Source organism: Oncorhynchus mykiss, chromosome 17 (genome assembly GCF_013265735.2).
Source record: "Oncorhynchus mykiss isolate Arlee chromosome 17, USDA_OmykA_1.1, whole genome shotgun sequence".
NCBI classification, from domain to species: Eukaryota; Metazoa; Chordata; class Actinopteri; order Salmoniformes; family Salmonidae; genus Oncorhynchus; species Oncorhynchus mykiss.
In genome coordinates, this window is record NC_048581.1 from 61,098,666 (window position 1) to 61,122,897 (window position 24,232).

The 24,232-nt window shown below is 47.1% G+C and overlaps 1 protein-coding gene across 3 annotated transcripts in view; it reads left to right on the forward strand.

Annotated features, from left to right (window-relative positions):
- LOC110494279 (sodium-coupled neutral amino acid transporter 3) overlaps window positions 1-24,232 on the forward strand; it is a 74,737-nt gene that overhangs the window by 44,035 nt on the left and 6,470 nt on the right. For all 3 annotated transcript variants that reach the window (XM_036950363.1, XM_036950364.1, XM_036950365.1), the window contains 8 exons: window positions 9,813-9,895; window positions 11,066-11,124; window positions 11,655-11,792; window positions 14,442-14,521; window positions 14,928-15,028; window positions 15,520-15,644; window positions 15,884-16,028; window positions 16,815-16,918. In XM_036950363.1, the coding sequence (XP_036806258.1) occupies window positions 9,813-9,895; window positions 11,066-11,124; window positions 11,655-11,792; window positions 14,442-14,521; window positions 14,928-15,028; window positions 15,520-15,644; window positions 15,884-16,028; window positions 16,815-16,918 (835 nt within the window). The remainder of the gene's footprint in view (window positions 1-9,812; window positions 9,896-11,065; window positions 11,125-11,654; window positions 11,793-14,441; window positions 14,522-14,927; window positions 15,029-15,519; window positions 15,645-15,883; window positions 16,029-16,814; window positions 16,919-24,232) is intronic.

The following is a 24,232-nucleotide window of genomic DNA, read 5'->3' on the forward strand; positions in this document are numbered from 1 at the left end:
GATTCCGACAGGACAGGACAAGGTTACAGCAAACATGACGGCAGTCTGGTTCAGGCATGAATGACACAAACAAACAAGAATCCGACAAGGACAGGAGCAGAAACAGAGAGAGATATAGGGACCTAATCAGAGGGAAAAAGGGAACAGGTGGGGAACGGGGTGAATGGGTAGTTAGAGGAGACAAGGGACAGCTGGGGGAAAGCGGGGGAGAAAAGGTAACCTAACACGACCAGCAGAGGGAGACAGGGTGAAGGGAAAGGACAGAGACAAGACAACATGACAGTACATGACAGTACCCCCCCACTCACCGAGCGCCTCCTGGCGCACTCGAGGAGGAAACCTGGCGGCAACGGAGGAAATCATCAATCAGCGCACGGTCCAGCACGTCCCGAGAGGGAACCCAACTCCTCTCCTCAGGACCGTACCCCTCCCAGTCAACTAGGTACTGATGACCACGGCCCCGAGGACGCATGTCCAAGATTTTACGGACCCTGTAGATAGGTGCGCCCTCGACAAGGATGGGGGGGGGGGGGGAGACGAGCGGGGGCGCGAAGAACGGGCTTAACACAGGAGACATGGAAGACCGGGTGGACGCGACGAAGATATCGCGGAAGAAGAAGTCGCACTGCGACAGGATTAATGACCTGAGAGATACGGAATGGACCAATGAACCGCGGGGTCAACTTGCGAGAAGCCGTCTTAAGGGGAAGGTTCTGAGTGGAGAGCCAAACTCTCTGACCGCGACAATATCTAGGGCTCTTCGTTCTACGCTTATTAGCAGCTCTCACAGTCTGCGCCCTATAACGGCAAAGTGCAGACCTGACCCTCTTCCAGGTGCGCTCGCAACGTTGGACAAAAGCCTGAGCGGAGGGGACGCTGGACTCGGCGAACTGAGATGAGAACAACGGAGGCTGGTACCCGAGGCTACTCTGAAAAGGAGATAGCCCGGTCGCAGACGAAGGAAGCGAGTTGTGGGCGTATTCTGCCCAGGGGAGCTGTTCTGACCAAGACGCAGGGTTGCGAAAAGAAAGACTGCGTAAGATGCGACCAATAGTCTGATTGGCCCGTTCTGCTTGACCGTTAGACTGGGGGTGAAAGCCGGAAGAGAGACTGACGGAAGCCCCAATCAAACGGCAAAACTCCCTCCAAAATTGAGACGTGAATTGCGGACCTCTGTCCGAAACGACGTCTGACGGAAGGCCATGAATTCTGAAAACATTCTCGATGATGATTTGTGCCGTCTCTTTAGCAGAAGGAAGCTTAGCAAGGGGAATGAAATGAGCCGCCTTAGAGAACCTATCGACAACCGTAAGAATAACAGTCTTCCCCGCTGACGAAGGCAGTCCGGTGACAAAATCTAAGGCGATGTGAGACCACGGTCGAGAGGGAATAGGAAGCGGCCTGAGACGGCCGGCAGGAGGAGAGTTACCGGACTTAGTCTGCGAGCAGACCGAACAAGCAGCCACGAAACGACGCGTGTCATGCTCCCGGGTGGGCCACCAGAAACGCTGGCGAATGGAAGCAAGCGTACCCCGAACGCCAGGGTGGCCGGCTAACTTGGCAGAGTGAGCCCACTGAAGAACGGCCAGACGAGTAGGAACGGGAACAAAAAGAAGGTTCCTAGGACAAGCGCGCGGCGACGGAGTTTGAGTGAGTGCTTGCTTTACCTGCCTCTCAATTCCCCAGACAGTCAACCCGACAACACGCCCCTCAGGGAGAATCCCCTCGGGGTCAGTGGAGGCTACTGAAGAACTGAAGAGACGAGACAAAGCATCAGGCTTGGTGTTCTTAGAGCCCGGACGATAAGAAATCACGAACTCGAAACGAGCGAAAAACAGCGCCCAACGCGCCTGACGCGCATTAAGTCGTTTGGCAGAACGGATGTACTCAAGGTTCCTATGGTCAGTCCAAACGACAAAAGGAACGGTCGCCCCCTCCAACCACTGTCGCCATTCGCCTAGTGCTAACCGGATGGCGAGCAGTTCGCGGTTACCCACATCATAGTTACGTTCCGACGGCGACAGGCGATGAGAAAAATACGCGCATGGGTGGACCTTGTCGTCAGAGAGGGAGCGCTGAGAAAGGATGGCTCCCACTCCCACCTCTGACGCGTCAACCTCGACAACGAACTGTCTAGAGACGTCAGGTGTAACAAGGATAGGAGCGGATGTAAAACGATTCTTGAGGAGATCAAAAGCTCCCTGGGCGGAAACGGACCACTTAAAGCACGTCTTGACAGAAGTAAGGGCTGTGAGAGGAGCTGCCACCTGACCGAAATTACGGATGAAACGACGATAGAAGTTCGCGAAGCCGAGAAAGCGCTGCAGCTCGACGCGTGACTTAGGGACGGGCCAATCAATGACAGCTTGGACCTTAGCGGGATCCATCTTAATGCCTTCAGCGGAAATAACAGAACCGAGAAATGTGACGGAGGAGGCATGAAAAGTGCACTTCTCAGCCTTCACAAAAAGACAATTCTCTAAAAGGCGCTGGAGGACACGTCGAACGTGCTGAACATGAATCTGGAGTGACGGTGAAAAAATCAGGATATCGTCAAGGTAAACGAAAACAAAGATGTTCAGCATGTCTCTCAGGACATCATTGACTAATGCCTGAAAGACAGCTGGAGCGTTAGCGAGGCCGAAAGGAAGAACCCGGTATTCAAAGTGCCCTAACGGAGTGTTAAACGCCGTCTTCCACTCGTCCCCCTCCCTGATGCGCACGAGATGGTAAGCGTTACGAAGGTCCAACTTAGTGAAAAACCTGGCTCCCTGCAGGATCTCGAAGGCTGAAGACATAAGAGGAAGCGGATAACGATTCTTCACTGTTATGTCATTCAGCCCTCGATAATCTATGCAGGGGCGCAGAGACCCGTCCTTCTTCTTGACAAAAAAAAACCCCGCTCCGGCGGGAGAGGAGGAGGGGACTATGGTACCGGCGTCAAGAGCTACAGACAAATAATCCTCGAGAGCCTTACGTTCGGGAGCCGACAGAGAGTATAGTCTACCCCGGGGGGGGGTGGTTCCCGGAAGGAGATCAATACTACAATCATACGACCGGTGTGGAGGAAGAGAGGTGGCCCTGGACCGACTGAACACCGTGCGCAGATCGTGATATTCCTCCGGCACCCCTGTCAAATCACCAGGCTCCTCCTGTGAAGAAGAGACAGAGGAAACAGGAGGGATAGCAGACATTAAACATTTCACATGACAAGAGACGTTCCAGGAGAGGATAGAATTACTAGACCAATTAATGGAAGGATTATGACAAACTAGCCAGGGATGGCCCAAAACAACAGGTGTAAAAGGTGAACGAAAAATTAAAAAAGAAATGGTTTCACTATGATTACCAGAAACAGTGAGGGTTAAAGGTAGCGTCTCACGCTGAATCCTGGGGAGAGGACTACCATCCAGGGCGAACAAGGCCGTGGGCTCCTTTAACTGTCTGAGAGGAATGTCATGTTCCCGAGCCCAGGTCTCGTCCATAAAACAGCCCTCCGCCCCAGAGTCTATTAAGGCACTGCAGGAAGCTGACGAACCGGTCCAGCGTAGATGGACCGACAAGGTAGTGCAGGATCTTGAAGGAGAGACAGGAGTAGTAGCGCTCACCAGTAGCCCTCCGCTTACTGACGAGCTCTGGCCTTTTACTGGACATGAAGTGACAAAATGACCAGCGGCACCGCAATAGAGACAGAGGCGGTTGGTGATTCTCCGTTCCCTCTCCTTAGTCGAGATGCGGATACCTCCCAGCTGCATGGGCTCAGCACCCGAGCCGGCAGAGGAAGATGGTAGTGATGCGGAGAGGGAGGCGACGGAGAGCGCGAGCTCCTTTCCACGAGCTCGGTGACGAAGATCAACCCGTCGCTCAATGCGAATAGCGAGTTCAATCAAGGAATCCACGCTGGAAGGAACCTCCCGGGAGAGAATCTCATCCTTTACCTCTGCGCGGAAACCCTCCAGAAGACGAGCGAGCAAGGCCGGCTCGTTCCAGCCACTGGAGACAGCAAGAGTGCGAAACTCAATAGAGTAGTCTGTTATGGATCGATTGCCTTGACATAGGGAAGACAGGGCCCTGGAAGCCTCCTCCCCAAAAACAGATCGATCAAAAACCCGTATCATCTCCTCCTTAAAGTCTTGATACTGGTTAGTACACTCAGCCCTTGCCTCCCAGATTGCCGTGCCTCACTCACGAGCCCGTCCAATAAGGAGAGATATGACGTAGGCGACACGAGCAGTGCTCCTGGAGTAAGTGTTGGGCTGGAGAGAAAACACAATATCACACTGGGTGAGGAACGAGCGGCATTCAGTGGGCTCCCCAGAGTAACACGGCGGGTTATTGATTCTGGGCTCCGGAGATTCGAAAGCCCTGGAAGTGGCCGGTGGATCGAGGCGGAGATGGTGAACCTGTTCTGTGAGGTTGGAGACTTGGGTGGCCAGGGTCTCAACGGCATGTCGAGCAGCAGACAATTCCTGCTTGTGTCTGCCTAGCATCGCTCCCTGGATCTCGACGGCTGAGTGGAGAGGATCCGAAGTCGCTGGGTCCATTCTTGGTCGGATTCTTCTGTTACGGTGCGTGAATGAGGACCCAAAAGCGAATCAACTTAAACAGAGCTTCTTTAATTACCAAACATAGGTAGGCTCAGATGGACCGGCAGATTCCGACAGGACAGGACAAGGTTACAGCAAACATGACGGCAGTCTGGTTCAGGCATGAATGACACAAACAAACAAGAATCCGACAAGGACAGGAGCAGAAACAGAGAGAGATATAGGGACCTAATCAGAGGGAAAAAGGGAACAGGTGGGGAACGGGGTGAATGGGTAGTTAGAGGAGACAAGGGACAGCTGGGGGAAAGCGGGGGAGAAAATGTAACCTAACACGACCAGCAGAGGGAGACAGGGTGAAGGGAAAGGACAGAGACAAGACAACATGACAGTACATGACAGAACAGAAGGATTTGAGTTCCTGTATGTTTCTTTCATCACACCATGTCACGTTAGCCATAAGGCATACGCCCCCGCCCCTCTTCTTACCAGAAAGATGTTTGTTTCTGTCTGCGCGATGCGTGGAGAAACCCGTTGGCTGCACCGCCTCGGATAGCGTCTCTCCAGTGAGCCATGTTTCCGTGAAGCAAAGAACGTTGCAGTCTCTGATGTCCCTCTGGAATGCTACCCTTGCTCGGATTTCATCAACCTTGTTGTCAAGAGACTGGACATTGGCAAGAAGTATGCTAGGGAGTGGTGTACGGTGTGCCCGTCTCCGGAGTCTGACCAGAAGACCGCCTCGTTTCCCTCTTTTTTGGAGTCGTTTTTTTGGGTCGCTGCATGGAATCCACTCCGTTGTCCTGTTTGTAAGGCAGAACACAGGATCCGCGTCGCGAAAAACATATTCTTGGTCGTACTGATGGTGAGTTGACGCTGATCTTATATTCAGTAGTTCTTCTCGACTGTATGTAATGAAACCTAAGATGACCTGGGGTACTAATGTAAGAAATAACACGTAAAAAAACAAATAACTGCATAGTTTCCTAGGAACGCGAAGCGAGGCGGCCATCTCTGTCGGCGCCGGAAGTAACTGTTGTTTTGTGCACGGGGGTATTGTCATGCTGAAACAGGAAAGGACCTTCCCCAAACTGTTGCCACAAAGTTGGAAGCACAGAATCGTCTAGAATGTCATTTGATGCTGTAGCGTTAAGATTTCCCTTCACTGGAACAAAGAGGCCTAGGCCGAACCTGAGCCATGAAAACAGCCCCAAACCATTATTCCTCTTCCACCAAACTATATAGTTGGCGTTATGCATTCGGGCAGATAAAGTTTTCCTGGCATCCGCAAAACCCAGATTCGTCTGTCAGACTGACAGATGGTGAAGCATGATTCATCACTCCAGAGAACGCATTTCCATTGTTCCGGAGTTCAATAGCAGCGAGCTTTATACTACTCCAGTCGATGCTTGACATTGCGTATGGTGATCGTAGGCTTGTGTGTGGCTGCTCGGCCATGGAAATGTAGGGGGTGCGTACTGGCGGCAGAGAAGTCAGGCGCAGGAGAGCAAAAACTGATTTACAACGGTGCACAAAACCACCTTAAACAGAACAAATAAATCAATGGGTAAATAAAAACCCATTACACACCAGCATAACGTGCACCAGCACTACAATAAACAATTCCGGACAAGGACATGGACATGGGGGGAACAGAGGGTTAAATACACAACATGTAATAATAGAATTGAAACCAGGTGTGTGGGATGACAAAACAAATGGAAAATAAAAGGTTGATCGGTGATGGCTAGAAGACCGGTGATGTTGACCACCGAACGCCGCCCGAACAAGCAGAGCGACCGACTTCGGCGGAAGTCGTGACAGGAAACCCATTTCATGAAGCTCCAGACGAAACAATTATTGTGCTGACGTTGCTTCCAGACAGTTTGGAACTTGGTAGCGAGTGGACAGAACAGACGATTTTTACGCACTATGCGCTTCAGCACTCAGTGGTCCTGTTCTGTTAGCTTGTGTGGCATACCACTTCCCGGCTCAGCCATTGTTGTCCCTAGGCATTTCCACTTCACAATGACAGCACTTAAAGTTGACCAGGGCAGCTCTAGCAGGGCAGAAATTTGACTAACTAACTTGTTGGAAAGGTGCCACGTTGAAAGTCACTGAGCTCTTCAGTAAGGCCATTCTACTACCAATGTTTGTCTATGGAGATTGCATGGCTGTGTGCTAAATTTTATACACCTGTCAGCAATGGGTGTGGCTGAAATAGCCGAATCCCCTAATTTGAAAGGGTGCCCACATACTTTTGTATATATAGTGTGGATTTGAAGGCCACTGTTTTGAAACAGTTCTGAATGTATCCGGCAGGCAGTGAGAGGTGACTAGCTGTGTTTTCATCCAGTTGGATGGAAGGACATTAAAGTTCAGCAGAAGGAGATATGAACCAACAGCATGTGAATTCTTCCAGTGATCCTGAGTCAGTGTTAAACCACCAAAGAAGAATAAACCTCCTCTCATGTTGAGCCAATCTAATTATGTGGTGCCAAATGGCACTGGGAGGCCTGCAGCCATCCGTGTCACCATGCCAAGCAGCTGGCCTGAGAACAGCTGTTTGTGAGAATGACCCTGGGAGAAGAGGGCAGCGCGGCCACGCTGATACAGACACACATCATTACAGAGCCGTGCGCCACGGATTAAATGTAAACCAGAGGATAACACTATGTAGACTAGAGCAGGTGGCCTGATAGTGCAGAGACAGTGGCTATTGCTCTGGAAGAGGCTGAGGAGCATTTTGCTGTTTGGTATTTGATGCCTGCCTGGCTTGTTATGGCCAGCTGTCAGTGTGTTTATGATGCCGACTGAACTGAATGATGTCCAGGAGGTGTTTTAAAGCTACACAGAACATCTTATCTTTTCTGTCTGAACGACATAGTGTGAGTTGTCCAGAGAACGCTGCATAGACAAATCACCACCCAAGGGGTGGTTGTGTATGTGTGTGCACGTGCATGTGTTAGTGTGCATGTGTGTATTAACAGCCAGGCTATCAGATATCTGCTGTTTGTCTGGAGTGTTGATTTGTGGATTGAGGGTTTGTTTGTGTGAGTATGTTGTTGTTGATATTTGTGTCTGAATCTGCGTGGTGTGTTTGCGCATGCGTGAGTGTGTGTTTGTGTCCTCTGTGGCTCTGCCGCTCTCTATGATGATGTGTGACTGTGTCACAGGGCCAGATGGTTGGCTGGGGTGTAGGTGGGGCAGCTCTAGTGGGCACACTGAAGGAACAATACACGGACAACTCTCACAGGTTACAACTCTAGAATACAGATGCTGTATTTCTCTGTCTTAGAGAACACATAAATTGAACATCCAAAAATCTCAATTCCTCAGACCCCTTGACTTTTTCTACATTTTGTTACTTTACAGCCTTATACTAAAATTGATTCAAATGCTTTTTTCCCTCATCAATCTACACACAATACCCAATAATGACAATAACAGGTATAGAGATTTTTGCAAATTTATTTGAAAAACAAAACTAAAATATTACATTTACATAACTATTCAGACCCTTCACTCAGTACTTTGTTGAAGCAGCTTTGGCAGCGATTACAGCCTTGAGTCTTAGGTATGATGCTACAAACTTGATACACCTGTATTTGGGGAGTTTCTCCCATTCTTCTCTGCAGCTTCTCTCAAGCTCTGTCAGTTTGGATGGGGTGCGTCACTGCACAGCTATTTTCAGGTCTCTCCAGAGATGTTCAAGCCTGGACTCTGGAGTGCTCTGGAGCAGGTTTTCATCAAGGATCTCTCTGTAATTTTCTCTGTTCATCTTTCCCTCGATCCTAACTAGTCTTCCAGTCCCTGCCGCTGGAAAACATCCCCACAGCATGATACTGCCACCACCATGATTTAACATAGTGATGGTATTGGCCAGGTGATGAGCGGTCCCTGGTTTTCCTCCAGTCGTGACACTGGGCATTCAGGCCAAAGAGTTCAATCTTGGTTTCATCAGACCAGAGAATATTTTCTCTCGTGGTCTGACAGTCCTTTAGTCCTTTGCAGTCCTCAGTCCTTTGCCTTTTGGCAATCTCCAAGCGGGCTGTCATGTGCCTTTTACTGAGGAGTGGCTTCTGTCTGGTCACTCTACCAGAGATGGTTGTCCGTCTGGAATGTTCTCCCATCTCCACAGAGGAACTCTGGAGCTCTGTCAGAGTGACCATCAGGTTCTTGATCACTACCCTGACCAAGGCCCTTCTTCCCCGATTGCTCAGTTTGGCCGGGCGTTTCAGAATGATGAAGGCCACTGTGTTCTTGGGGATCTTCAATGTTGCAGAAATGTTTTGGTACCCTTCCCCAGATCTGTGCCTCAACACTATCCTTTCTTGGAGTTCTATGGACCATTCCTTCAACCTCATGCACTGTCTACTGTGGGACCTTATAAAGACACGTGTGTACCTTTCCAAATCATGTCCAATCAATTGAATTTACCACAGGTGGACTCCAATCAAGTTGTAGAAGCATCAATGGAAACAGGATGGACCTGAATTCAATTTAGAGTCTCATAGCAAAAGGTCTAAATACTTATGAAAATAAGGTATTTCTGGTTTTGTTTTTAATACATTTGCTAACATTTCTAAAAACCTGTTGTTGCTTTGTCATTATAGTGAATTGTAGATTGATGAGGAAAAAAAGTTATTTCATCCATTTTAGAATAAGGCTTTAACGTAATAAAATATGTAAAAAGTGAAGGGGTCTGAATGGGTTCTGACAGTGAAATGCTTACTTATGGGTTCACTTCCAACAATGCAGAGTCAAAGGTAAAAAATTTTAAAATAAATAATTAGTAATGCAGTGGACTCAATATATCATACATGGGCTTATTTCACGTGTTTATCACAGTTGCTATGCACCTACACCTTGTCGTAGACTTATTAAGGGCTTTAACACAGTGCTGTCCCTCTCATACCAGCACCACCTGGGTTAAATGTTTAATGGATCTGGAAAGACGTGTAGATGTGTGTCATTGAGGGAACACTCCCAGTTCCTCAGGGGGTAAGTCAGTCAGTCCTACTGCTGGCTGTCAAGAGGTGATGAGTTGATGGATGATGATGAGTTGATGGGATGATGGGTTCTCATCATCCCTGGCGGCTTGCTTTACAGTTAAGAGTTTTTCCTCTTGTCATTGAATAAAAGAGAGACATTGAACATTTCCCTTACAAATAAGGACTAAAGATGTAATAAATTAGTTACATAAATATCATACATCTCTCTCTTGCTCTTTCTCTCCTCCCCCTTTCTCTTCCCCATTTCTCTCTCCAGTGAGTGGTACCTGAATGGGAACTACCTGGTCATCATGGTGTCCATCAGTGTCATCCTGCCTCTGGCTTTGATGAAGCAGCTAGGTGAGTTTCTGTTAACTGTCTTAATTAAAACCTTAATAAGAGTATACTTATTTAATAATCTGTCATATGTTAAATGTTGTGTTATGTTTTGTAAGTTAAGGTTCTCAGAATGTATTTTTGTCTTGCACATGAAAAATGACAGATTTCTACTCTGATGAGATTTTCAAGAGGGAAAAAAATCCCGCTTGAACAGTCATTTCATCATTGTGTTTGCCAATAACCCTTCCAGGGAAAGAAATGATTAGAACCAGTGACCTTCCTCTGTCTCATTTTTCCTCTACCCCCTCCCCTTCTCTTCCACCTACTCTTTCCCAATCCCCATCCCCTCCCCCCTCTCCCTTCTCTCTCTCTCGTGTTGTGGCAAACAGTCCCCCACTGTTTTAGGATGGACTTTAGTAAATAGCCGTGTCATGTGAGATAATGTTACTGTCAGAAGTCCTGTGAAAATATAAAAATACCCAGCGCAGAATACCCTGGCTTCAGCTCCATTTAATGAGCTCTCTTGTTTAACAAAGTGAAATGGCCACAAAGCTTTCATCAAGTGAGTGTCTCCCTCTCTGTTGTCTCTGTGTTTTTCTCCTATACGCTCTGTGAGAGAGACCCAGCTTCATGCATGCACCGTTCACTGGGATAGCCGTTTCAAAAACAGCTCAAATTCAATTACATAAGAGAGAGAGGTAGAATGACAGAGAGAGAGGGAGAGGAAGACAGAGTAGAGAGAGGGAGAGAGAGAGATGCAGAGAGAGGGGTGGAGGGGCTGGGAGAAAAGTCTTGACCTCTTATTAAGCGTTTCTCTCCTGCAGAGAATTGAGCCGAGAGAAGAGAGAGCAAGAGAAAAAAGGAGAGAGAGAGAAAGGAAAGAGAGAGAGAGTCCATGCTACCGGAGCCCAGTAATGAGCTGCAGCTCTCAGTACTCCAGTCCTATTCAGTCTAGTTCTCTAGGCACTCTAAGAACAAACACGCTTATGATCTCAAGCCCAAACACATTGTCTTGAAACAGGCGAATGTTTGTATGTGTTCCCTGTAATTAGCATTGGGAGAAAATATTAAACATGACGGAAATAAGAGAGTCATTCTAACCTCCCACGCCCCATCCCCATTTGCCAGAGGATGTGAGAGTGTGATGTCTGATGTGAATAGTTCTGATGAAGTGTCTCTGTGTTGTTTCAGGGTACTTGGGCTACACCAGTGGCTTCTCCCTCACCTGCATGGTCTTCTTCCTCATCTCGGTATGCACTGTTATACACAGCTACAGTATAGGCCTCCATGTGTTGCAGTGCTCTCATAATGGTCCAAATCCTGACTAATGGATTTCCATTGACTTGAATTGATGGTTTTTGCACATGTCAGAGTTCTGTGCACAGATCTCAGGTTATAAGTTATATTTTTCAAATCTGCAGTAATCTTCGTTTTTGCACTCTTGCAGAAAAAGCAAATAAATCACTACACCCAGCTTAGTCTACTATCAGTCAGAGATCTGAGGTTCAACCTCTTTAATTTTCCTCTCTCTCAGATTTCTGTGGACAAGTTTTGTACCCTGCAGTTTCAGACCACGTTGGTCTCTCTCTCTGTGTGTGTGTGTGTGTGTGTGTGTGTGTGTGTGTGTGTGTGTGTGTGTGTGTGTGTGTGTGTGTGTGTGTGTGTGTGTGTGTGTGTGTCTGACCTAGTTTTGATTTTGTGTACTGTGCTGTTATGTATGCAGGCCCATGTCCTTCAGACTACTCATCTCATCCAGCCAACTCCTCTTTCCTCTCTGCAGGTCATCTATAAGAAGTTCCATACCCTCTGTCCCTTTGTAGACTTTGTCTTTAACAGCACAGCCAGTGTGACTGCTGTTACCAACGACACAGGTTACAACGAAGCCTGTGTTCCCAAAATGGTCAACCTCAACTCACAGGTGAGTTCCTGTACAGTCAACTCCATCAGCCCATCCTTTCCATCACAGGTATTCAAGAAAATATTTAACATGTTGGTAATGACAATGGAAAAAACAGATGACCCACTAGCCTGTTTGCGCTATGAACAATCCCACTCTGTTGAATCACAATGTATTAATCAGACCCGTGTGCTCCAGAAAGAGTAATAGGTCTGAATAGGAGGGAATAGGAGCATCCATCATGTAAAGGTTAGGGCTCAGCCTCCCAATGGTCTCCCAGTATTCCCAGACTGAGATGTCAGCTCCTGTCTGACTGGAGAGTAGAACCACTCGGGGGCTCACGTCATTCTCTGGCACTGCATCACAGACTGTAACAGTTCTCTCTCTGTGGGCCAACTCTGGGGAAATGGCCCTGATGAGGAAGGCCTGGCATTTCTGGGGCTCAGTCTTTCTCATGTCTTACTATGACAATCTCTTTAGCTAGTACTCTGCAGCTACACTGTAAAAACAATCCTGTTGTTTTGAGGGTACCTTGCTGGCAGCCAGTTACGTAAATTACAAATAAACTTTGGCTTAACAGTACATTACTGTAAACTTTACAGTAATGTACTGTTAAGCTAAAGTTTTGTTGGAATTTACGATAACATACTGTACATTGTTTTATGGTAACATACACACTATTAGAAAAAAAGGTGCTGAGTATAACCATACAGTGTTCTTTGGATTGTCCTCATAAGGGAACCCTTTTTGGTACTGGGTAGAACCCTCTATGTATGTAGGGTTCTTCAAAGAACCCCATCTATATGGTTGTACCTAGAACCCTCTATCAAAACCAATTTTATCATCTAAAGATTCTTCCTAGAACCATCTATGAAGGGTTTACCAGCCTTATTAGCCTTTAAAATTACATTCTAAACTATTTAATGACTTCCGAGTTAAATAAAAAAATATATTTATGACAATACATTACATATATAATTTGTCCTTTCTTTGAGGGCTTAGTTATACCCTAACACAGTGGTGTTAGGACTCTCCTGGTTTACAGGCCACATCATGCCTGAAAGTCACATTGTGCTGGTTGGCAAAGTGATGTGTAATTCATATTGGAATCCAGCCAGTTTGGACATCCAACAAGTCAAATTGTTAATTACCCGCAGTCTCCATTCTGCCAGGGTAGGTACAATTGAACACTGAGACTACCTCAGTCATCTAAACTGGAACAACCATCTCAGTAATGGGTGCAATAAATTAAATTATTAACAGAATGGATTAGTTTAGAAATCTGTATGTTATTTATCTTTGTGTAGCATAATATTAATCAACCAATCAATGTACATGCAAAAACACAGGTATTATAGTAAAACAAATAATTCTGAAAATCTCCCTGCAATAGAGCATGCTGGGAGATATTATATATGGTTCTATACCCTTTCTTCCAAAAACAGTTCTTAGGATGGTAAATGTTCTAAGTAGAACCCTTTACCTTACATAGAACCCTTGTATTCCAAAACAGTTTTTTCTGATCAAAACGGATTTTGGTAGAACCCTATCCCTCCGCAAAGACCCGTTTTGGAACCCTATTTTTTAAGAGTGCAGATAAGTTACAGTGTACTTAAATCAGTCACCTAACCAAACCTGTACATTTGATCTCAATCAATCAATCCAACTGTCACGTTGGTATGACGGATCGGGAGACAGACGCAGGAATGTGTAATAGTTTTATTTTTAAGCCCAAATGACGGTGTGCCGTGTAAAGACGCGGGGAACGAAGACCAAAGAAACACGTAACAAAACACAGTGTAGAAACCCAAAACAAAAGAGCGAGGAGTACCTCAAATAAATAACACACACGCACAACGATTAACACACGGGACGAGACCTGTAATCACCTGCGCAATCCACAAGGACATGAAAGCCTAAAACACACAGCACAGGTACTTTCACGCACCAACGGACATTGTAACAATAATCGACCACCCAATGGAAACCAAAAGGCACACTTATACAACTACTAATCAGTGGGAAATGGGGACAGGTGTGTGTAATGAAAGATCCGTGACACCAACTACCTCGTACCCCAGTACACTGACTCGGTACCGGTACTCCTTGAATATAGCCTTGTTATTGTTCATTTATTGTGTTATTTTATTGTGTTACTGTTTTCTTTTAATCTATTTGTTAATTTTCTTACTTTTTAACTGCAATGATGGGAAAGGGCTCATAAGTAAGCATTTCACTGTAAAGTCTACATTTGTTGCATTCGGCGCATGTGACAAATACAATTGTATTTGATATTCATATTATGCAGTACTATTAGTAACAGTACAGTTGTAGTCCTGTGTAGTCAGTCATAAACTGGGGAATTAGCAGTAGATTATTGACTAGTGTTTACAAACCCATAATCAGCATCCCCTAAAGATGCACTAGATTTCCCAAGTCGCCCCAGGTAGTTAGACCAGTCCTTCCTGCTGATATACTTATGGCCCAGGCATCCCTAAGCAGGCTAAACGTTGGTCAGTAGCCAGGTCCAAGTTAATCACAGGAAATAATTTGCTCTGTGTGATGTGTGCTACAAGGCCCTAATGGCCAGTAAAACACTAGGTTGGTGGTAAGAGGGTTGGGGCTGGCGCCACCGTATCCATGGGGACTTCACAGTCAATTGTTTTCCAGACTGCCTACACCATCCCCATCCTGGCGTTTGCCTTTGTGTGCCACCCTGAGGTCCTGCCCATCTACACCGAGCTCAAAAAGTAGGTGCCCCACTTTCCCAGGATGCAACATTGTTGCTGTTTACTATCGGACCCTTTAATTCAGTTCAGTCATCCTGCAGATAGGAAAATCATTATGTCAGCTTTGTGCTTGGCTACTCATATGCCAGTGTCATATAGCACACTGCTTTGCATTCTCAGTAATGTGTAAATACGCATGGCTAGCCTGGTGATAATCTGAATAATCATCCTACTTTAGATCAATCTGACATGTGTTCAGCCACAATATAATATTCCTTTGTAAGATTCTTGGATCTTATGTAACCCTCAAACAAATCAAAAATGCCCTAAAGCTCAAACTGGCCTTTTTTTGTGGGCATATTGGTGTGTGTGTGGTGTGTGTGTAAGCGTGTGTGACATCACATCATCCAATATTCTCTGATTTCAGCCCAACCAAGCAAAGGATGCAGCATGTGTCCAACATCTCCATTGTAGTCATGTACACCATGTACTTCCTGGCTGCTCTGTTTGGATACCTGACCTTCTATGGTGAGGCCCACTCACCTCCATGTCATTATAATGCTACCCCCAGGCCCATTTTACATGAGCTTCAGGCTAGTTCAGTTCGCTAACACAAAGCCACTTCTCACGTTTGCCATTCATTTGCATGGACAAAGCTCTTTTAGGCTTCAGAGGCTGTTTTTAAAGTGGTAGAGAATCATTATGAAGTAACTGCTCCTCCTGGTGGCCGTAGCTCATATCAGACCAATTTGTAATATGCCAGTGATTCTACTCTATGACATTGTTATAAGCACAATCATAGCAGTATATTACTGTAGTATATTTCAATATAAGGCTCCAAGCACAAAGGGGAGCAGCATGTAACATATAAGCCAGACTTTCTTTTGCCTTCTGATGGAAAAACATTGATGTGATGATGATATGTTGCATATCGTTTGTAATACATTTTCTGCTCTTTCTGGAGTTGGTGGTTATTGATGCTTCGCTAAGCCCTCCTCCTGTGTGTCTGCCCCCTATAGGTGAGGTGGAGTCAGAGCTGCTGCACACCTACAGCCGTCTGGACCCTTACGACACCCTGATCCTCTGTGTCCGTCTGGCCGTGCTCACCGCTGTCACACTCACCGTCCCCATAGTGCTCTTCCCTGTGAGTTTTACCTCTTATCACAAACAATGTGTCTGGCTCAATGAAACTGTGTATGTCTAGAAGTAAAGATGTATACTATGTATACTTAGCATGTCTGTCACTGTCACTTTGGACAAACGCATCTGTTAAAACAGCATATTACTATATTAAAGCAGTGAGTTTCTGCTCTTTGATGAAAGTGTGTGTCTGTGAATAAGAATAGTGTTGTAACTGTGCTTTTCTCCCTGTGGTCTTCTCAGGTAAGGAGAGCCATCCAGCAGTTGTTTTTCCCCAACAAGACATTCTACTGGCCCCGCCACATTGCCATTGCTGTCACCCTGCTCACCCTCATCAACATGCTGGTCATCTTCGCCCCTAACATCCTGGGCATCTTCGGCATCATCGGTAGGAATTTAAAAAATGCACATCTCTAGAACGTATGCCTCCAGACACAAGGCTACCTGGAATTGTACCTCATTGAACACAAAAGGGCACACCTGCCTGTAAGTAAAAGCTTAGGAATTTAGGTGAAAATTGAACCTTTATGTAATAAAGCATAATAACTTTCTGCACTGTCATTGTGACTTTGCTAAGAGGAAATATCATTGTCCAGACAGATGGAGGTCTAGTTGCCCTCGGCTACCTTACAATAAACTGGGGGGTCCTCGCAGAGTGATGATCATAGCCTCTTACATTTCACCCTAGACCATTTGATCCCCTATGCATTAACCCCTAAGCCGTAATAATGTACTTACAGATTTGGAGACATTTTAGGGGAAAGCTCTTAAATCACCTCAGGAATAATAAAGTCTTATGATCGAAGAAACTGAAATGTTCGATCCTTTCATCAAGGATTATAATGGATATATTTTTACATGTATGCTGTAGTTTTAGCACCTTATTGTCCCAACTCTGAGTAGTTTCATGAGTATTGTTGGGTGAATAGTAATCTGTTGTGTTTAACGCTAACTTCAACACTTTCTATCCCAATAAAGCCTTTAGAATGGAATCTCTTGTTTCTGCTGGTGTCATTCTGGCAGTCAGGGAGACAAAGGATACTTTTTGGTGACTTTCCTGACATCGCTAGGCTACTTCCTCGCTGTTAATTTGGGCTCTTGTTATTCTACGGTTCTGTAGATCTTGTTATTTGACACTATGGCTACAGAGTGTTTTTATCCTCTCCTCCCTCAGGTGCCACATCTGCCCCCTGCCTCATCTTCATCTTCCCTGCTGTCTTCTACATCCGCATTGTACCCGAAGAGGAGGAGCCCATGCGCTCTACCCCTAAAATCCTGGTGAGTGATGTCTCCTAGCGCCCCCCTACATCCTACAGCCATAGAGACTCCTGTCATGTCTTACTAGAACTCTGCAGATTACTGTTAACTATTGGTTTTTAACCCATAAGAGTCTTAGCCTTGTCACAGTGGAGGCTACTCGGAGGAGGAAGTGGAGGACCATCCTCTTCAGTGAATTTAATAAAAATAAAAAAACATTCAAAAAGTTATCCTATTTCTATAAAACTAAACTAAATATAATTAAGTCACCAAATAACTGATTAAAACACAATATTTTACAAAGAAGGTTTACAGTAGCCTCAACAGCACTCCGTAGGGTAGCATCATGGTGTAGCCAGAGGAAAGCTAGCTTCCGTCCTCCTCTGCATTCATTGACTTCAATACAAAACCTAGGAGGCTCATGGTTCTCAGGTCCTTCCAAAGACTTACAGAGTAATTATGACAACATCCGAAGGACGTCCTCCAGCCTATCAGAGCTCTTGCAGCGTGAATGAAATGTTCTCCATCACTTTCAGTTTCACTTACTTCAAATCAAAACATTATTTGTCACTTGCTGAATACAACAAGTGTAGATCTTACCGTGAAATGCTTACTTACAAGCCCTTAACCAACAGTGCAATTCAAGAAGAGTTAAGAAAATATTTACCAAATGAACTAATGTAAAAAATTTAAAGTAATTAAAGGTAACACAATAACATAACAATAATGAGGCTATATACACAGGGTACCAGTACCGAGTCAGTGTGCGGGGGTACAGTTAGTTGTGGTGATTTGTACATGTAGGTAGGGGTGAAGTGACTGTGTAATAAACACTGAGTAGCAGCAGTGTACAAAACAAATGGAGGGGGGGGTCTTGGGTGACTGGAGTCTCTGACAATTTTATGGGCTGTCCTCTGACACTGCCTATTATATAGGTCCTGGATTGCAGGAAGCTTGGCCCCAGTGATGTAGTAGGCTGTACGCACTACCCCCTGTAGCGCCTTACGGTCAGATGCTGAGCTGTTGCCATACAAGGCAGTGATGCAACCGGTCAGAATGCTATCGATGGTGCAGCTGTAGAACTTTTTGAGGATTTGGGGACCCATGCCAAATCTTTTCAGTCTCCTGAGGTGGAAAAGGGATTGTCGTGCCCTCTTCACGACTGTCTTGATGTGTTTGGACCATGATAGTTCGTTGGTGATGTGGACACCAAGGAACTTGAAACTCTCGACCCGCTCCACTACAGCCCCATTGATGTTAACGGGGGCCTGTTCGGCCCGCATTTTCCTGTAGTCCATGATCAGCTCCTTTGTCTTGCTCACATTGAGGGAGAGGTTGTTGTCCTGGCACCACACTGCAGTTCTCTGACCTCTTCCCTATAGGCTGTCTCATCGTTGTCGGTGATCAGGCCTACTACTGTTGTGTCGTCAGCAAATTTGATGGTGTTGGAGTCGTGTTTGGCACGCAGTCGTGGGTGAACAGGGAGTACAGGAGAGGACTAAGTACACACCCCTGACTGGCCCCAGTGTTGAGGATCAGTGTGGCAGACGTGTTGTTGCCTACCCTTACCACTTGGGGGTGCCCCGTCAGGAAGTCCAGGATCCAGTTGCAGTGTTTAGTTCCAGGGTCCTTAGCTTAGTGATGAGCTTTGAGGGCACAATGGTGTTGAATGCTGAGCTGTAGTCAATGAACCGCATTCTCACATACTGTAGGTGTTCCTTTTGTCCAGGTGGGAAAGAGCAGTGTGGAGTGCGTAGACCGTGTTTCAGTATGATATGTTGAATAAAGACAGACACCAATGTCAAGTTCAATAGCCTTGTTAATGCATTGTACAAATCCCTACACGCGGAGTCCGGGGAACAGTCAGGCTAGTCGATTACCTATCAACTAGACTCCTTAACTGTCACGCCCTGACCTTAGAAAGCCGTTTTATTTCTCTATTTGGTTAGGTCAGGGTGTGATCTGGGGTGGGCAATTTATGTTTTGTTTTCTATGTTTCTTTATTTCTATGTTTTGGCCGGGTATGGTTCTCAATCAGGGAAAGCTGTCTATCGTTGTCTCTGATTGGGAATCATACTTAGATAGCCCTTTTTCCCTCCTTCAGTGTGGGTAGTTAACTTTGTTTGTGGCACTTAGCCCTGTAAGCTTCACGGTTGTTTCTTGAATTTGTGTTTTTGTTGGCACTTTGGTCCACTTCTTTCAACGGCCGTGATAGAACTACCCACCACCAAAGGACCAAGCAGTGTGGTTAGGAGGAGAGGACACAACGGAAACCTGCGAGGCAGCCCCAAAGTATTTTTTTTGAGGGGGGGGGGGGGGCAGATGACGTAGGCGTCGGTGCTGAGGGGTGAGTCCGAGACCGAGGAGGAATTTTTAGACCGTTTGAGCGAGGAGTTTTTGGCAGTGGAGAGGGACGAAAGAGTTTGGAGGGGTTGGAGTCTGGAGAAAGACAGTCGCTTTGAGGAGCATGTGACCCTTCAGGCACCATGCTTTGCGGTTACACGTACTGTGTCGCCGGTACGCATCCACAGCCCAGTGCGTCCTGTTCCAGCGCCCCCACAGTTGCCGGGCTAGGGTGAGCATCCAGCCAGGATGGGTTGTGCCAGGTCTGTGCTCCAGACCTCCGGTGCGTCTCCACGGCCCAGTATATCCTGTGCCAGCTCCGCGCACCCTGTCTCATGTACGTCTGCCCAACCCGGTAAGCCCTGTGCCAGCTCTACACACTAGGCCTCCAGTGCGTCTCCCCAGCCCGGTAAGCCCTGTGCCAGCTCTACGCACCCGGCCTCCAGTAATGATCCATGGCACGAAGCCTCAAGTGATGATCCATGGCACAAAGCATCCAGTGAGGATCCATGGCACAAAGCCTCCAGTGATGATCCATGGCACAAAGCCTCCAGTGATGATCCATGGCACAAAGCCTCCAGTGATGATCCATGGCAAGAAGCCTCCAGTGATGATCCATGGCACGAAGCCTCCAGTGAGGATTCATGGCAAGAAGCCTCCAGTGATGATCCATGGCATGAAGCCTCCAGTGATGATCCATGGCATGAAGCCTCCAACGACAGCCTCCAGTCCGGAGCCTCCAGCGACGGTCTCCAGTCCGGAGCCTCCAGCGACGGTCTCCAGTCCGGGGCCCGCAACGAGAGTGCCCAGTCCGGGGCCAGCAGCGAGGGTGCCCAGTCCGGGGACGGCAACGAGGGTGCCCAGTCCGGGGCCTGCAGCGAGGGTGCCCAGTCCGGGGCCCGCAGCGAGGGTCTACCCGATTGCGACGATAGAGGGAGCCACCAACACCCACCAGGTAAGAATGTGGTGCAACTCTCTGTAGGCACGTGCCAAGCCTCCAAAGTCCTGTGTGGTCTCCTGGCAACGGTTTCATCCTTATTGTTTCACCCACCTCCAGCTCTGGTAGGTCTCGAGCAGTCCGGTCGTAGAAGCACTTAGCGAGCTGCTTTCTGTGACGCCAACCATGACGCAGGTCTCAAATAGCTTGTTAGCTACGGGGATGGTAGTCTTCAGACGTCTGGACAGAAGGTGTTGTGCTGGGCTGCTGTCCATGTTTTCGTTGGGTATGTTCCTCCACTGTAAGATCGCTTTCCATGGGTCATTGCTGTCGCGCAAGGCCCTGCTTAACAGTTTTTTTGCAATCATGACAGCTGATTCTGGCTTGCCATGTGCTTTTGGGTGTCTTGGAGAGGAGGTCACGTGGTCAAACTCCCATTCTGAGGCGAAACGCTTGAACTGTGCAGTGAATTGTGGGCCATTGTCCGTGATTACCTTGTCAGGCTGACCTTGCCTTGCAAACTGTGCCTTGCAGCACTTTATGACCGTCTCTGCAGACAAGTCAGGGAGCAGTTCAATTTCCCAAAAGTCAGAGTAGTGATCAACGATGAGAGGATTGTCCTTTTGTCTGGGGCTGAATAAGTCCATGCTGATGATTTGCCAGGCCCTTGTGGGCAGTTTGTGTGACATCATGGTTTCCTTTTGCTTTTCATGAGCGTACTCGTTGCATGTGGTACAGTTGCTGAAAAAGTATTTAATTTCTGCTTGCATGTTTGGCCAGTATAATGTTTCATGAGCCTGGCGGTAGCATGTGTCACCTCCAACGTGACTGGAGTGTATGCGACGTGACTGGAGTGTATAATGACCTTCTGACCTCTGAACAAGACGCCATTTTTCACGCTGATCTCATCTCGAAAGGTCCAGTATTCTCTCACTGTGAAAGGTGTCTCCTTTTTCAGGTATGGCCAACCTGCGAGAGCCATGGACTTCAGTGACCGTAGGTGTTCGTCCTTGTCAGTGTGTTGCCTGATCTGGTCTAGGCGGTGATCTGTGACGTCTGCCTGATTGATCTGTTGAACGTCTTGTTGTTCCCACTGTAGCGAACAGATGGCCTGCCGCTGATAGGCAGTGCCTCTGCCTGTACATTGTGCTGTTGCCCTGCTCAGTGTGTCGCTGATGTACATCTCTGGTCCTGGCTTGTAAATGACCTTCAGGCTGTAGTTTTGCAGAGTCAGGAGCATGCTTTGAAGCCTTTTGGGCATGTTGAGGAGAGGTTTACTGAATATGTCAATGAGTGGTTTGTGGTCAGTTTCAGAGGTGACCAGCTCTCGACCATATAAGTAGTGATGGAATCGCTGGCAGGAGAAGACGATGCTGAGGCACTCTTTCTCAATTTGTGCATAGTTTTGTTCAGTAGGCGTGGGCGCTCTCGAGGCAAAAGCAATGGGCTGTCCTTCCTGCATAAGGCAGCATCCAAGTCCCCATTGGCTGGAGTCGCTCTGGATTGTGACAGGCTTTGTGACATCGTAGTAGCGCAACACTGGCATGGATGAAGCCAGAGATATCATCTCCTGCACTGCGGCCTCGTGCTTGGGTAGCCAGTGCCATGGTGTGTCTTTGTCCAGCAACCGGCGCAGAGGCTCACAGACTGCTGATAGGTGTGGCATGAACTTTACAAGATAGTTTGCAAAACCGATGAGATGCTGTACTCTTTTTTTTTTGTGCATCAGACGGGTTTGTCATGTCGAAGATTGCTCGGACCTGTCTGGGTCCGGCTTCAGGCCTTTTGCCGAGAGACTGTGGCCATGGAAGTGGACGTCTTTCACCTTGAACTGCTGCTTCTTCAGGCCAAGACAAAGCTTAACTGATCAGCAGCGCTCCATCAGTGCCAGGAGCTTCACATCGTGGTCGCGTTCTGCTTCTTCGTCGGTGTCACCACAGCCTACGATCAGGACATCATCGGCGATGGGTTCAATGCCCTTGAGCCCAGCCAGTAACTCGTGCTGCTTGCTTTGGTATATCTCAGGCGCCACTGAAACACCAAACGGGAGCTTGAGCCAGCGTTTCCGACCCCATGGGGCCCAGAAGGTAGTCATGAAGCTGCTTTCCTCGTCCAGCTTGCATTGAAGGAATGCATCTCGGGCATCCACCAAGGTGAAATCCTGGCCTTGGGAAGTTTGTAGAGGACATTCTCTAGTGTCAGCATGATGTAGTGGGATCGTTTCAGTGCTTGGTCCAGATGCTTTGGGTTGATGCAGACTATACAGCTTCTATTTTTTATATTTTTTTCACTATGACCATATTGCTGATCCAGTCGGTTGGTTCAGTCACAGATGTCATGTGGCCATCGGCCTCATACTTGTCCAGCTGTGCCTTCACAGCCACTTTCATTGCAATGGGCACATTGCGAGGAGCACACTGGACTGGAGTGATGCTCTCATCCACTTCAAAGTGTACCTCCGCAGGCACTGATTCAACGGGCATGTTGAATACATCGTCATATCTGCTGAGTAGTTGTTCTTTGGACAGGGGTCCATGCTGGACATGATCCACAATGTGCAGGTCATTTGGTACAGTGAACTGCATCAGTCCCAGGCGGTCGCATGTAGAGCCTGAGAGGAGAGGATGTTGACTGGTTTTCACAATCTCAAACTCCTGCTTGTGTTTGCGTGCCCGAATAACACATTCAGTCCCAAAGGTGCCTATAGAGCTCATTAGCTCTCCTGAGTACAGCTTTAGTTTAGTATCGCTGGGCAAAATATGTGTGTCAGGTGCCAGATTGATTTTGTCATGCATGTAAATGTCACTTTCACTATTCAGCTCTGAACATTGAGTGACATCATCAACACAGTGAATCTTGCCCTCACTCACCCTTCTTTTTATTTTGTGACACACTTTTGCAAAGTGATTATTAGTTCCACAAGCTCTGCATGGTTTTCTGTAGGCAGGGCAGTGCTCTTTGCCACGTGTGTATGTATTCCCACAGTATTTACATGCTACGGGGCTCTGTGTTCACTGTTCGTGGTGAATTTCTCTGCCTCGATTGGTTTTGTGTGAATGTCTGCCTAGCAACAGCGTGAACAGTATCAACGTTGGAGCGTGGGATTTCGATTTCCATTGCTCTCATTCTCATGTCAGTGACTTCAGCAGTGCGGCACATTTCAATGGCAGTTACTAATGTTAAGCCTCTCTCTCTCTCAGTAGACGCCGACGCGTAACTTCATTTGCAATTCCCAGTACTATTTTGTCACGAAACAATTCATCTTTCAATCCCCCGTTTTCACAAGTGCCGGATTTCTCTGTCAAACGGGTTACAAAGTTGTGTACTGACTCCCCCTCTTCCTGTTTGCAGCTTGTAATCGAACCGCTTGTAAATTACGTTTCTGCCGTGATTGAAGGAATTCTCCAATGCATCCAATATAGCCTTTGCATCACACTGTTACTGTTTTGTGAGGGTGTGATTGTGCCGGTAGATATGCCTGCATTCGCTGCCCATTAAACTCCTCAGAGTTGCCACTTGTACCCCGTTGGGTTTCTCATGTAGACCGGTCGCCAGCGCATAGTCCTCGAATTCATCCCTGAAGTTGTCCCAATTAGTATTCCAGTCCCCTGTGAGAATCATGGGATTTGGTGGCGGAATGTTCGCTGCCATAGCGATGGAACAGGAGATTTCTTTGCCTTCAGACATTGAGTTAGGTAGTGATTCTAGCTAGCTAGCTAACGAGTTGATCAGTGTTGTGACTAGGAGTAGGAAACGGTGTGTTCGCATATGGAACGTAACTGCGCCTATACTGTGTTTTTCGAGCCACTTCTGATACCATGTTTAAGTATGATATGTTGGATAAAGGAATAAAGACAGACACCAATGTCAAGTTCAATAGCCTTGGTCATGCATTGTACAAATCCTTACACGCGGAGTCCGGGGAACAGTCCGGCTAGTCGATTACCTATCAACTAGACTCTGTATAACAGACCGCCACGGTCTACTTAGCTAGCAAATGCAGCTAGCTAGTTTAGCCTTAACACCCTGCTCACAATACCCTGCTCAAACAGAGG